Here is a 15991-nt window from a genome sequence, read left to right as displayed (position 1 = left end):
TTAATATCATCACGTGACATCGATCACATGATACGTAATCTTACAATATGGCGGACTGTCATTTTGTAAAAAAAAAATCATTAATTTTTATATCGAATGAATTACAAAAACATATTAATCTGTCACAATACTAAGTGAATATGGCTGGAAAAAACATAGTCAATAAATGTCTGGGAACAATAATGGAGTTTTTTTGCTGGTCAAAATTTACAGCTATACAAAAGATTTTATGTGTTGGAGTCAGTATATTTATGTGTGCCTCTGTCATCGGTTATTGGTTCTCATTCGTCATTTTTTGTGCCTCGATATTTTTATCGAATATTATAGTATCTTATTTTGTGAAAAGAATCACCCCAATTCAGTCTGAGTATTTATTGTATTTTGTGCGTTCTGTCAACAGTGTTTGCCAATTATTCCAAGTAACCGAATTCATCAAAAGTGATAAAAAATCGCATAGTTCTGATGACCATTCAAATGAATGTAAAATTGACAGAGAGTTAGAGATATTAATTGATCTCATACAGCATGATTTTATCAAATCTTGGTATGTGCACTTTAGTGATGAAGAACAAGTAATAAACGAATCTCGTATTTTATTTTATGAAGCTAGTCAAAATCTGAAAAGGAGAATTAAGCATCTAAAGCGTGAAATATGTGCCAAACAAATTATAGATCTCTACCGCAAACACATCACCTCATATCAAGTAGCTAAATGGACATTCAACAGTTTGAAAGAACCGAAAATAAGGACAGGGAGTCTGACATCTCAGGGTAAAAAGGTATCCCGACCTTCATCCATCGAAGAAGCCTATCAATTACAATTTCATCCAGCACTAACTGACCAACAAAGTGAAGAAAATTATCTCCAAAATGTTATAAAATTGCTCATGTGTAAACTCTTCCCCCAGAATTTTACTTTTTGCCTCAGTGCTCAAATACTTATTAACGAAATCCTGTTAGCCAATATCTTTAAAGTTCTAATCAACAAATTTTCTGCTCCAGATTTCCTTTTTTGGTGTATTATCAAAATTACTAGCAACGAATTGGACCAAGTTGAAAGTGCTACAAAATCAGAAATTTTAGTTGACCATCAAAAAAAAGAAATCAACAAAAAGGAAGAATCAGAATTTTCAGAAATTGTCTCAGATCAAAATGATTTAAAAGAAGACAATCAAACAAATGACTACATCATTCCACTGACCCCTCTAAAGCCTAGTCGATCTACAATTCCCATAGTTACCATAGAAGGGGCAGACAACTTTGAAGAGACGGTTTGTGAAGCTGCACATTCTGATATTGGGGATACTCAAGCTTTAAATCAGAACATTTACACAGATTGGAAACCAAAATCAATTTTATACGATGACGACAATATTAGTCAATGTTCAGATTTATCTGCTCGCTCAGATACTGACACATTTCATGACATTGAATCTGATGACATGTCATCACAATATGACATCATAGAAACCGTCAGTGACAACAATGCTAAAGTTACAACCAAAAATAATGTTCTTAGTGATAATAATAAAACTGAAGTACATAAAGTTGACACTTCTATCACTGATACAACTTTGCCTTCATCAGATGAAAACAAAGAAAATTTGACCAATGACACAACACCAGTATTAAGTGACAGCTCATTAATCTTTCAAGATGTCAGTATAACTGATACAGAAACAGCAACAGAATTTAGAAGTCAAAATAGTTATACACTTTATATTGTTCAGGTTTGTTTCATTTGAAAATTTGATTACTGTTAAGCCATCTTTATAAAAGATGCAGATGTACATGTATTATATAATCCTGGTTACACTTTACAGGAACAAAAATTGCTTCAAATACATGTACATGTATATATGTAGTTCTTAGGTAATTGCAGTCGTGTTTCACAAAAGCATGTAAAGTTCTTTAGTAACCTTTAATGGTTTCTTAAGAAATTGTCAATTGGATGGATAGAAAGTAAAAAAACACAAAATAAACAATTTTGAATGACTTATTAGATACATTTATATTTTTAAACTTAAAGATCTGATGGTATTGATCACGTTAGGAATGCATTCTTTACTTAAAGTTGAACTGGAATTGATCCAAAGTTGATCCCGATTGTCACCATTATCTGTCTTCTACTAGTTCTAGGTATACATGACCTTTCTTTTTTTTAATGAATAGTTTTGTTTATATTTTAGTTTGAAGCCATGTATTTTTCTGACAAAGGACCAGTTTTACGGTCTGGTACAACCAAACGACGTTTCCGTGAATTTGTCAATTTGAACTCCAGACTAGATAACAATAGCTATTATAAGGATTTATTAAAAGGTATGAGGCAGAATATGGACATGTATGTGTAGAAAGACTAACTGCATTGTCAGCAGAATTATGTTAATCTTCTTGTATCTCCCTTAAGGTCACTATACAATGTACACCATGATTCTGTTTCTCCCTAGTGCTATTACATGGACATGTACATATATTCTGTTATCAACCAACATTGATACAATCAACAGACTTTCCAGAAAGCGAAGGTCCCATTTACACTTCAGTGTGCATGTAATAGAACCCTTGGCAGTTGGAATTTGATAAAAGAATAGGTCGTAGTGCAGCTGTCCGGGCAAAATTTCCCTCATAGCATACTGTTTGGCATATGCCATTCCTTGTTACCCCAGTCGGTGTAGACGTTAAACCCATTTCATTTCATTTTATCTCTTAGTTTTTATCTTTTAGTCGTAAAAGGACCAAAGAGGTGGCTGAATTTACCATTTAAAAATATGGACAAGGAGAGTGTGGAATCTAGAAAGGCTTTTCTTAATCAGTTCTTGAAGGTGAGCTTCATGTTATCTTTGATATTGTTAGTATTATATGTGTGGGAGTATGTTAAAATTAAGAGAAGAAACTATTGATAAAACAAATCCAATATAGTCATTTAATTTGGAGCTCAATACAAAGTTTCGAATGTTCTCCTAACCAACTGTGCATTATAAAGTTTACAATAACCTGTGATAAAAAAATGTAAGTCAACCCTAAGATACAAAGTTTTTCTACATGTATATAGGGATTTGATTATGAAGATGAATAGAAATTGCTGTTGTTATAATAATTAATTATAATTTAATTCAACTGCTCTTAAAGTTATTGGTGGCGTCGAGGTTTACATGAATTATATTGATAATTATTCTTTGGAATCTGATTTACCAGATTTTTTATTTCAGAGTTTGATAGAAATAGAGGCTATATGTAATGGTCCTGAATTACGTGAGTTTTTAGCGTATGAAGGAGACAGCCATATTGCATTTGTTAAAAAATCTTCGGAAATATCTGTACCAAGAATAGATAAGGTTTGTTTTTTACATGTATATATTGGTTCAGTTTAATATTCATTTGGAATAACATTTTCTGACTTACCATTATTGATGTTGAGTTTAAAGAATGATCAAATTAGGTTTGTAAAATAATGAAAAATTGGGTTATCTATTTGTTAGATGTTGTCTTTTATGTCTATAACAGTGGTTCTCAACCTTCTTTTGCCAACGGCACATCTTGGAACACTAGTCATAGACACATAGAATGACTCAAACTAAATAAAGAAAAACACCACAGCCATGAACTTATCAGTAGACACCAGTGAATACTCAATTGGGATCATGTGTTTTTTTGCATTTTCTTAGTGTGCCGTTCATAATTCCGCGGCACACTTAGGAAGATCTCGCGAAACAATGGTTGAGAATCACTGGTCTATAATATGCAGCCAACATCTTTGTTCACTGAGGTGGGGTGATGGGCGATGCTGTCTTTTGAATTCTACCATTACATGTACACACAAAAGTAAATAAATGTGAGAACTTTTGTGCACTGCTTGGATGACATAGCTACTTTGGGCATAGGTTTCATTGCCTGGCAACCAATCTTTTTATTTGTGATAATATTTAATTGTGAAATCGTTTTTGTGAAAGCTTTGTGGCAAGGGTTTTAGAATTATTTATTACTCAGATTCTCAGTAAATCAAATTCACCGATTTTGTTAGACAGTAATTGTATATGTTGTATTAACAGATGTTAGTGAGGACAGTATCTGGAATGTTCGACAAAATCAAATCTTTACCAAGTCTATCTCAAGATGTAATATCGGGTATAGTCAGACGGGAAACATCTGTAGATCGGAAACTGGAAGAGAAATCACCAGAAATAGATAAAATAGACCTGGAATTTGATCACCAGGTAACATTTGATTTAAATATTTTCATTTGTATTGAAAATGTACTATGATGTAAAAAAACCGAAAATTGGACTAAATATGTTTAATATATTTAGTTGTGTAGGTGAGAGATACAAAAGTACAATAATGGTTTATTAGCTATGAGAAGTAATATCAGGTGCTCAAAGGTCGTGACTATGGGTTCCATGTCAGCCATATATGTCAGTCATGACTGAGGGCTATGGAAAATGACTCATGGAAAAATAGCATATTTTTCAAAACCCAGTTTTCTAACATGGCCACCATCGATGTCCACCGATTAACTATAAAATTCAAAGGCCTGAGAGAATAATGCACACTTATTGAAGCCACATTATCTCATGTTTGGTGTAATATACTTATATACATATTGTCAACTGATTATACTGAGTGTTGTGTTGATAATTAATGATGAATGTCTGGTAGTAGAACAATAAAAGTTAATTGTTATGTGGGAGTATTATCAATGATGAGAAGTGGTCCATTCTTAGTCATTCTGTTTGAGCACCCACAAATTGTTCACATGTCATAAGAATTTTCTGGAAAAAAGGTGCTATGCCTCTATTATGGTCACACACAGTCAAAACAAGATTATTATGATTTTCGAAAACAGACCAATCAGATATGGAGTACTGCTCTTCGAATCCAACCAACTGTCATATTAAATAAAAACAGCACAGAAATTGTGTTCCTGTGCTGTTTTTATTTAATATGACAGTTGGTTGGATTCGAAGAGCAGTACTCCATATCTGATTGGTCTGTTTTCGAAAATCATAATAATCTTGTTTTGACTGTGTGTGACCACAGCACAGAAATTGTGTGTGTGATTTTCTGCGATATCACCACGGTGGAAGCGGACGTAAAATACAACTAACCAACAACGAAATTGTGTAAATTCTCAACATGTTTGGAGAAAACTGCATTAGAAAATGTATACAGCGGTATTACAGTCTTGTGCGAATTTCAGAAATAAAAGCTAGAGATTAGTAACTTGCTTACCGAAAAATTAAGAATATTACGTATTCCAATGCTATTTTATAGCAATATTGACAAATCGCGTGTCGTACAAATGTAATGTATATGTTTATGTTTATTCTTAATATGCACTACTTACCATAGACTAAGGGGCATTAGTAGCACTAGCTGTGAAGTTAGTCTTTCATTCAAATTATAGTTATTCAATATTAGGATTTCTGTCACAATTCTGCGGGTCATAATATTGTAAGAGATGGTCTATAACCGATAAATGTCAGAAATGTGCTGTAGATAATTATATATTTATCTCCATTTCGAAGTTATTGTATTGACGCTCAAAATTATCATGGTCAGTGGGTTTTCTATAGAGCATGTGGTGTGTGAGCAACTGGAATGATTTTTCTATGGCCAATTCAGCTCTTTATTTGTCTTTAACCAAGTAAGAAGTTTCGACAATAAAAGCTATTTAAATAGCCAAAAAGGAATATTCATTAATATTTAATTATTTTATAAGCCCTACTACTATTTTATTTCTTAGTCTAATATATAATTTTTCGTGTACATCATGCTGACAAAGTGGTATTGACACGTAAATTCACAATACCCTACCATGAATAAAAAATATTAATTTAATTTGCAAAGTTTCCGTGCTATTATCAAAAATGACCTACAGTAGGAATTTTGAAGTGGAAGCCTTGCTTTTGACCCTTGTTCATTTTGTAAACCGTTATGAATGATTTAAATGACAACAGTTATCATCTGATCTACTTTTGTGGACTGCTAAGAAGTCTTAGCTGGCAGTATACAGCCTGGCAACCAATCTTTCTTACCTTAAAATTTCAGGAATCGCCGTATCCACATCATCTGGATAAATATATAGATTTCTGTGATATTGCTGATGTTTTTATGGAAACAGGGAATGAAACAGGACAAGGAAAGGACAAGGCCAGTGAACTGCAAGAAGACATCTTGTCTTTATTGCCACGCTTACAAGGCGATGGTTCAGAATCTCCAAGTGAACCCTGGGAAAAAGGTAAATTTAAGATCTTTTCGCAAATCTATTTAATTTCATCCAAAGCACTAATGCAAATCTTGAACTGAATTTTTTTCTAGACATGTTTATCTATGTTTGAGTTTGTTTCTCGTTGTAGATCATTCTGAAGTGACTATGTGTCCACCATTGGCTGAAAGTGTCCTTGATCTTGCTGTTCAGATATTTACAGGTCGTGACCTCTGGTTTAGCCGTCATCGTGTTTTAACAGTACTTAAAGTGACAATAGGTCGAGCTTTAGATAGGTAATTATTGTAAACTTTCTGAACGTGACTTGACCCTTTTGATTTGGAGTGATGAGTTGCTTTCATAAATCTTTTTCTTCAAGATTCCAGCTTGATTGAATGGGGTTATTTTCTATATGTAGACTTTTTTATTTAACATCTGAACATCTGTTTCCATGTTAAAGCTTATATGGTATATGGATAGACCACTGTCATTACACTTTATATCGGTTTTCTTTAGGTTTATACAAGATGAAATCTGTGATTTAACGAGCGAGGATCAGTGGCAGTTATATATTTCTTTAATTCGAGAAACAATCTGGCCAGACGGCAAGTTGTCAGACGATCAACCACCAATCAAAACAGAGAATGAAAAAGAGGCAACAAAAGAAATGGCTAAAAAGTGCTTAACTGAATTTTTCCCAGGTTAGAAGAATAGATAACTTTACTTCTGTAGTATTAACAGAGTTTGGCATTAACAAAAAAATCTCACATTGTTTTGTCGACCATGACATTGTTCCATTGTTGAGTAGAATATTTACATTATGCATTTGTATTCATCCAAGACTAAAAAACTTATTCCAGAAAAGTTGCCAATAATTATCATTTAGCTTCTATTTCTGTGATTTTCAAAGAAGACCATACAACAGGTAGATGATTGAAAGTCCTACTTTTTTTCACATCCACTTGTGGGATGAAACCCATCACTTGCATAGATGACAGGTCTTATGATCTACACCATCTGTAATGTAAGGAATATTCCAAAATGTTATTTTCTCTTTTAGGTTGGTTACGGGGCTTTGTTGGACTGGAAGAAATGGACTATGGTGTAGATGAAGTTATTAAGTCTTTACAACATGAAAAATTAAATAAACACTTTTTGTTTTCGATGTTGGATTTTGCAGTAGAGGAATTATTTCCAGAAGTCAGTTCACAAGAATTACAGTCAATTCTATTGTCTTCATGATGATATAGGGACAACAAATAAGGAAAGATAGTCCAGATCATCAAGATGTATGATACACAATTACGAAAACTGTGCAGCACAGCAGGGTAGGAGAAACAATATTTGAAGTGAGATAATGCCAACAAAAAAACAAAGAATATATGTTAAGTTATGGTATGAATTTTTGTATCACATGCCTTCTCATTTTCACTAGCACACTCTGTGTTCAGAGTGGTTTGTTGTATGCAGATTTTATCTGCACTGGATGTTAAATATGCATGGTTATAAACTAAACTAATTCGACAGAAATATCTGACAAAAATTGTGTCAGATGTTCCTAATTAAAGATACATTATGCAAGAGCTAAATCTGTCTATTGCAGGTCTTTCTTTAGACCTGAAATGTTATCTAAATTATTAATTAGACATTAATTAATCTATCCAGACCATAATCAACTCTAGATGGCATCGCTAGCCTGCGATCTTTAGTGGATTATGAGCCGATATACTGCATATCTTTCCTTCACGATTTAACGATTAAATGGATAATCGAGACTATGCTGTTTATCGTACTGACTTTAGTAATGATGATCAAGACTAGCTGGAAATTTCAACCGCTTATTTCTCGGTTCATAGTGGATCAATTTGAATGAAATTTTCAGCAAATTGCCTTTACATTATCCAATTTTTAACTATTATAGTGAGAATTGCCAACTCATTATCGAAGCTCCCATAATGTATCTTTAAGATACTTGTTGTTTCTGAACCAGTCGTTTAAATTTTGGGGTGCTTTTTATGAAAAATTATAACCAAATACTTGATGGTAGTGTAGTAATGTTAGTATGAAAAATACTGTTTTGTCTATATATGGTATATAGACTCAGTTATCAAGTACACAACCCTGATAGATATTATTGCCATCATATATTGACTCATGGCAACTTCAATTTTGCCTAATTTTTAGACATCTTCTAAGCCTATTCTTGCATAGATTATAATTATCCTGCAATAGCGACTGTAGATTCTGCCTAATTTTTAAAGATTTTCTTAGCCCATTCTTTCATGCATTATAATTATCATAAAAAACTAAATCCAGTAAAGAGAAAAAAATGACTATTATTATATACTCCATGGAGATTGAAGATGGAAGGAGAACTACAAAATCTTGTGTTAGTCCGTAGACCAAGATGACAGAAAAGGTATGTGCGCGAATCTGGTCAGAGTAAGTGTCTATAATGCTGCATGTAATTTGAAATCTGATGTTTATGGTAATGATACTTATGTGCTAGGAAAGCAAGGTAAATGCCTACATTTCTTTGATTTGAGTCATAAATAGAAGTGTCCATTAATTAAGTTTATAGCTGATTTTGTGTCAATAGTTATGCCAACTTCTGCTTAATATTTTGAACTGAAAATTTAATTGTATAGATTTTGTGCCATAAATAATAGAAATAAACATGACATGACAGTCAGATCATTGGATCAACCCAATTCAACACTTTGTGAGATAAATTTTAGAGGTTTAGCATTTTAGCTCTCATAAACCTTTTTCAACAAAATAAAAGATAATAGTGAATGTATTGTCACAATATAACCTATAGTTATAAATAACCAATGAACATTTTAAAAGTCCCTTATTAGTATGAAAATTCTGGGCCTTATATTCATCACGTGTGAAATATTTTAGATATAGGCCAGTGAAATGCAGAATATATTTTATGTTTAATTTGATTTTTTTAATATATCATTAAATGTCTGGTATTTGCTAAATTTCTATACGCTACCTCACTTAAAAGTAGATTTTTTTTAATATACCAGGCCAGTTATTTGTTGGTCAAATTAATTATGTTGCACATGTTTGTAAAAGTGAATCTTCCACACCCACCCAGGGTCCTCATATTTGTGAGCTAGATAATTTTCTTTTTTCATTTTATATATCCACAATGAAATGTTGCTGTATATTGTCACCACCTCTGTTCGCCCATTGATCTGTCTGATTACAATTTTTGTGGATGTTCTAGTGTTAAAGTTATCGTCTGTATGTATATTCATAATGATTTTCAACAATTTTACAAAGTTGAATCCTGACCGGTTCATGTGGAAGGTCGTGTCAGGGGTCATAGGGGCGGCTTTCGACCCTATGACATCGGACACTTGATTAACCAATCAGCGTTGATGTTTCTAGTGGGTTATCCACATTTCCGTGCACCTCACACCGAAAACTCACCGTAAAAGACAGAACGTTTTATTGGCTAATCCCTCACATTATCCAGAATGCGGGTTATATAACAACTCTTCCAGATCCTAGTGTAGTAAAGACAAGTAAAACCAAATTTTGAACTATAAAAAATAAATGAAATAGGATCTGTGTTTTGATCAGAATTTTGTTACACCTTAGTATGTGGCATGTATATTGACCTGCAGGTCAGTTTATCTTGCAGTGAATCACAATGCCTGTCAGTTCAGTCTGACAAATTTATGATTGGAATGAGAACACTGGACTCACCCCTACAATCCACTCTTTTTATTAATTAATAGTATTGATTATTAATTATTATCAAGACTTATTTATAATGCGCACCATGTGTATTTTATAATTTGTGGATATTTTGCTTGTATTCTATTGTGCTGTATTAAAACCACACCTAGAAAAGAACATATGAATTAAATATAAATATCCTTATTGTTTTTCATGTAAGCATTATAATTTTGAATAGAAAAAAAAAACACTTAGGATGCATATATTGCAGAGACAGAAACAAAGGTTAGGGGGTAATTTAGGGGTTTTCTTTCACACATTTGTGTTCCTCAATGTGGGCGTATATTTATATCCAATAAATCAACCGGCTAGTATATTGTCATCGTCCCCGTCCATCCGGCGTCCACAATTGCTTGTGGACGCTCTAAAGGCTAAAGTTAATGTCTGATTGACTTTGAATTTATACACAGTGTTTAAGGTCATGAGACGAAGAAGCCTATTGATTTTCAGCGATTTCCGATAATTACTGCCAGAGTTATTACCCTTGATCACTTCAAAAAATCTTGTGGACACTCTAGAGGCCAAAGTTAATATCTGATTTACGTTAAATATATACACAGTGTTTAAGGTCATGAGACGAAGAAGCCTATTGATTTTCAGCAATTTCCGGTAATTACTGCCAGAGTTATGGCCTTTGATCACTTAAAATATCTTATGGACGCGCTAGAGGCTAAAGATAATATCCGATTGAATTTAAATTTATACACAGTGTTTAAGGTCATGAGACGAGGAAGCCTATTGATTTTTAGCGTTTTCGAATAATTACTGCCAGAGTTATAGCCCTTGATCACTTCAATGAAAAAATTTATGGACGCTCTAGAGGCTAACGCTAATATCCGATTCACTTTAAATTTATACACAGTGGTTGAACTTTGAGGTCATGAGACGAAGAATTCTATTGATTTTCAACAATTTCCGATAATTACTGCCAAAGTTATAGCCCTCGATCACTGTGAAAAATCTTGTGAGGCTCTAGAGGCTTAAGTTATCATCCGATTGACTTCAGATTGATACACTGAGTCTAAGGTCTTGAGACGAACAAGTATATTGATTTTCAATCTATTTTGATAACTTGAACAGCTAAATCGCTCATAGTAAATGTTTCGTATGCTAAACGTTAGCATGGGGCAGAACTTTTGAAAAACCAAACAAATTTTAAAGATTTTCTGATAGTTACTTAATGAGTCATTAGATTTTAGTGTATTATAAATGTTTCATTACCGAAAAAAGTAAAATATGTGACAACTCTTGTTGACTGCCGTGACGATTTAGCTACTGTGGACGTATATTTTCGTTGCCTGGCAATCTATCTTTATATTTTGATGAGACAATAAATATATTCATTTCATACCATTTAAATCTCTATGTTATTTAAAACACAAAAGGGTAAAGGCTATAACAATAGCTATGGGTGATTAAGGAAATTGCATGACGACTGTGGGCCTGGTTCCTAGAGAAATCTTACATGTAAGTCTTAAGTCAAATTGGTTTTGTTGATTTCCTGGAGTTTTAATATTATAATATTATTATATATTCAGCACTAACATAATAGAGCTTGGTAAATCTATGTGTTGTATACATGATTCAACATGTTTACCCATTCCTAAATGCAATATAAGTAACATCAAGCAATCCCTAAAGTAGTAATGAAGAATCCTCTCCTACTTTCTGTGAGTTAACACTAGCTACTAAATATGAAATCAAACACAGTGGAATATGGATTGAACATTATAATTAAATGATTTAAATCTTGGTCTTGCTCAAAGCCTGTGGACCAGTTGCCATTCCAATGTTCTGTGAAATTATTTTAAAATTTAGAGGTACACACACAAAAAAAAAAGATTATCATGAATATTCTAGGAACAGGGCCCTGTTTAATTTATATTTATTAAGAATTATTGTATTTTCTTACATTTGTTTTTATTTAATTAATTTATTTTTTTAGCACTAGATATAGCCCACTGTCACTTAGAGCCTTTTGATATTATATATGTGACTTTGATTGTACATTAAGTTTGTTTTGTGATTAACTTAAATTAAGTTTGTTTTGTTCATTAACTTAAATTAAGTTTGTTTTGTTCATTAACTTAAATTAAGTTTGTTTTGTACTTTATCGGTAACATAAATTAAGTTTGTTTTGTACATTAACTTTTGTTGGCAATATTTTGAACCACAAGCACTCGTCACTATGAATTAAGACATACCCAATAGGCCAGTAGCCTCTATCACTTGTCTATCCCTAACAGACAATAGCAATAGGTCTACTTTTAACAAACGGTGGTTATTTTTATATTTGGCTTCATTAAAGACTGGCACATTGATCTTGTGAGCCAATAAGCAGTTAAGACAAAAATATTGGCACATAAATGGAAGTATTCAATTGAGGGAGTTCAATTTACCCTTGTATTTGGAAAATGACCTTTGATTATGCCAGAATAATGCTTTACACCTTTGCATTTATTCTGAGTTCTGACTGACCTTAAAGGTCGTACATACAAGAACTTTTTCAGTTAATTTCATACACACAAGTGCCTGTGGTAAGAACCATTAAAGCCATTAAGAACAAAACCATATTTTACCCCTTGAGATTATTGTCTTATTTTAGATAAAGTTAATAAATTATTGGAGGAATTGTTGTAGTATAACATATATCACCTGCTGTTTTAGAATCCAGAACACCAGGGTTGGGAGAGGCAAACATATTTCTTTGTAATCTATTCTTTGGTATTTTTAATCAAATTATGGTTGGTTTGTGCAATTATATCAAACATGTGTTTTTGAATTTTCTTGCCTAGGGACTTGACTATAAGTTATTTAAATTTGCTACTAAACTATGTAGCTCTAATGTTATAGTACAATCAATATCTAATATCAGAGCCAGAAGGTATGACGATTGGAAAGTGTATATACAGTATATGTTTTAAAAAACATCAAGAGTAGAACTTATAATCCTTAAGTGGCATTTAGCGATTGAACACATTAAAAACACAACACAGTTTATATGGAAATACAATCACTGGTTTATAAGTATAGCACAACGTTTCGACAAGTATTCTCTTATCGATAAGACGTTACTTGTCGAAACGTCGTGCTATACTTATAAACCAGTGATTGTATTTCCATATAAACTGTGTTGTGTTTTTAAGAGTAGAACTTATTTTTATCTAAATGTATGGTAATTGAGTCAAATAGGGTAAATAAAATTAAAGACTCAAATGGTTTACTAAGCCCACAATAAATAAATTAATTATTCAGAATCAATCTGTTTAACAGAGGATTACGAAAGTCTTCTAATACCTCTGTAAAAGATAACTACCTTCAACACGTGGCGTCTCATCATGCGGTGTCAATCATTGGCTCAATGGCACGTGCATTGTTTACATAAGACGTTACTAGTTCGGGCGGAATGGAGTCTTTTACTCATTTTAATACCCATTTACACTAAATAGGAAATCATTTTTACCTACAAATACTTCAAACATCTTTATTTATTTTTCTAATACATAAAAAAAATGTTTAAGAATTTCATTTGTCTAAGGAAAAAAGTTAATATTTGTGGCTCATTAAGCGGTGGACACACTAGCCGAATGATTCAGCCGAATCAATCGGCGTCGAAATTCGCCTAGTGTGTCCACCCTCATTCGGCCGAATTTCTATTCGCCCGAATCAAACAGGTTTGATATATTCGGCCGAATTATATTCGCCTGGTGTGTCCGCTTCGCCGAAGCATTCGGCCGAATGTAGAATTCATTAGCCCATTCGGCTAGTGTGTCCACCCATTCGTCCGAATAAAATTCGGCGCCGATTGATTCGGCTAATGTGTCCACTGCTTAAGTCGCATCGATGTCATCCTTATCAGTGATTGTCACGGCCTAGCGAATATTCACTGTTGATTAGTGTGATTCAGAATGTCAACTAATGTCTCTTTTACCACTACTACATGTACTATGAGTGTATGCACTTTTTCATGTTGCACAGCAATGATGGTGTTTATTCAGTAGTTGTCTTTCATGTCTACCACACAATGGTGGGCTACATTAAAATTAATGTTTTGCTTAAAAATATATGGTCATTGGAACTGCATGTTTTTCATTGTCCTAGTTGAATCTTTAAAAGGAATATCAGTCTAAAATAGTTTCATTATGTTCCGTATTTACAAAGATATGATGAATTAAAAACATCTTCTGCTGACGATATAAAAGGGATGTGGTCAAAACAAGCAAGTGCCACCTATAATCTCGGCTAAAATCTTTTGATGTGCCTCATAATCTAATTGAATTCAAGCCTGCAGATAATCTATTGTTGATATTTTGATTTTGTTTCCGTAATTATATATTAATAAGCAATTTGAGTACATTACCGTGTGGTATAAACATTGAGATATTGTCTAACATATTCAAATGTCTATCAGCAACTTTAGAAAATAAAGTAAATTCAAAACCAATACAGGGACCATAACACTCTGAATTGTGTTTATAAAACCTTCTGGCTCTGATAGTATATAAGTTATATAAATCATTGTTAAAGATATGATAATTATTATATTTAAATGTTGTAATGATATAAAGTCATATTTATTTATAGATATATATATTGTTAATAAATATTAAAATATTATCATTTGTTTAGGCTATGTTCTCATATATACTATTCAAAAAAAGTAGGGGATATTTGATTTTGGGGGCATAATACTAAAATATGCAAATGACTACGAAAAAAGTCACTATAGAACCTAACAGAAGAAACATTTCCAGTTACATGTGACGCCCAAACGCACCAATAGCTACCGCATGGAATGCAGGTGATGCTTGGGATCATCATGGGGGTCCAACCCAAGATTTGCACGACTCTGACTTTGAATGTTACAGTCATTGTGGCATTGAATTCCAGGGTGGAAACATCAGTTTAATTGTTTTAGTTTCCAGGAAACAAATTTTGATATGCGTAGGCTTACCCAAAATGAAAGGTTACGTGCCCTTGGCATGCTACAGATCAGCACAACACAGGCTATGGTCCAGATACCTTGATACACAATCAGTACAGGACAGACCACGCTCAGGTCGACCAAGGGCAACAACTCAAGCCCAGGATCGATTTATCCGTACCTTGGCCTTGAGAAATCGTGTCATCACAGCAAATCAGATCAGCGCTCGTCTTCAAACAGACACTGGTGTGAGAGTGAGTGGCCAGACGATTCGGAATCGACTGCATAGGGGTCACCTTCGCGCCCGACGTCCTCGCGTGATCCCTTGTTTGAGAGATCATCACATTCAGGCAAGACGTCGTTGGTGTAGGGATCGTCAACACTGGGATAATCGACGCTGGAGCAATGTAATGTTTTCAGATGAGTCAAGGTTCACTGTAGATTTTTTGGACAGACGTAGGAGGGTGTGGCGTCGTCGAAACGAGCGCTTCCAAGACGTTAACGTCATCAGACATGATCGATTTGGGGGTGGTTCTGTTATGGTGTGGGGAGGCATCACTGTTGCTGGAAGAACGGCTTTACATGTTGTTGCAGGGCGTGTTACAGGCCAGTACTACCGGGACAACATCTTGGCAGTCCATGTTGTGCCGTTCGCACGACGTCATGGCCGCCGTTTCATCTTCCAGGATGACAACGCAAGATGTCACAGGGCCAGGATCGTTACAGGTTACCTCCAACAACAGAACATCACCACATTACCTTGGCCAGCACTGAGTCCCGACCTCTCCCCCATCGAGCATGTCTGGGACATGCTTGGACAGAGGTTACGTCAACGTCAACAACGTCCTGCCAATGTCCAAGAACTTGCTGCTGCGTTGCTACAGGAATGGGATAATCTGGACCAAAATGACCTTAGACGTCTCATTAGGAGTATGCCACGTCGGATCAATGCTTGTTTGGCAAACAGAGGAGTATTTACCCGTTACTGACTTGGTTGTGATGCTGTGGTAACTTTGCTGTTTGACCCCGGGTATCATTTTACCCTTATAATGGTCAGTCTGTGCCTTACTTAGTCTAACGATCATTTGGAATAAATCGATGAA

General features: G+C 34.0%; 1 protein-coding gene across 1 annotated transcript; it reads left to right on the top strand.

Moving 5' to 3' along the window:
• Positions 1-75: 75 nt before the first annotated feature.
• Positions 76-14544, top strand: LOC126832540 (sorting nexin-19). The gene is made up of 9 exons (XM_050563376.2): positions 76-1730; positions 2190-2319; positions 2725-2822; positions 3210-3335; positions 4050-4214; positions 6049-6238; positions 6357-6501; positions 6722-6906; positions 7266-14544. The coding sequence occupies exons 1-9, from the start codon at positions 141-143 to the stop codon at positions 7445-7447; spliced, it is 2811 nt and encodes a 936-aa protein (XP_050419333.1). The 5' UTR covers positions 76-140; the 3' UTR covers positions 7448-14544.
• Positions 14545-15991: the final 1447 nt, after the last annotated feature.

Source organism: Patella vulgata, chromosome 1 (genome assembly GCF_932274485.2).
Source record: "Patella vulgata chromosome 1, xgPatVulg1.2, whole genome shotgun sequence".
Classification (NCBI taxonomy): domain Eukaryota; kingdom Metazoa; phylum Mollusca; class Gastropoda; family Patellidae; genus Patella; species Patella vulgata.
Note: the sequence above shows the minus strand (reverse complement) of the source record. Positions and strands in the feature narration are given on the sequence as shown.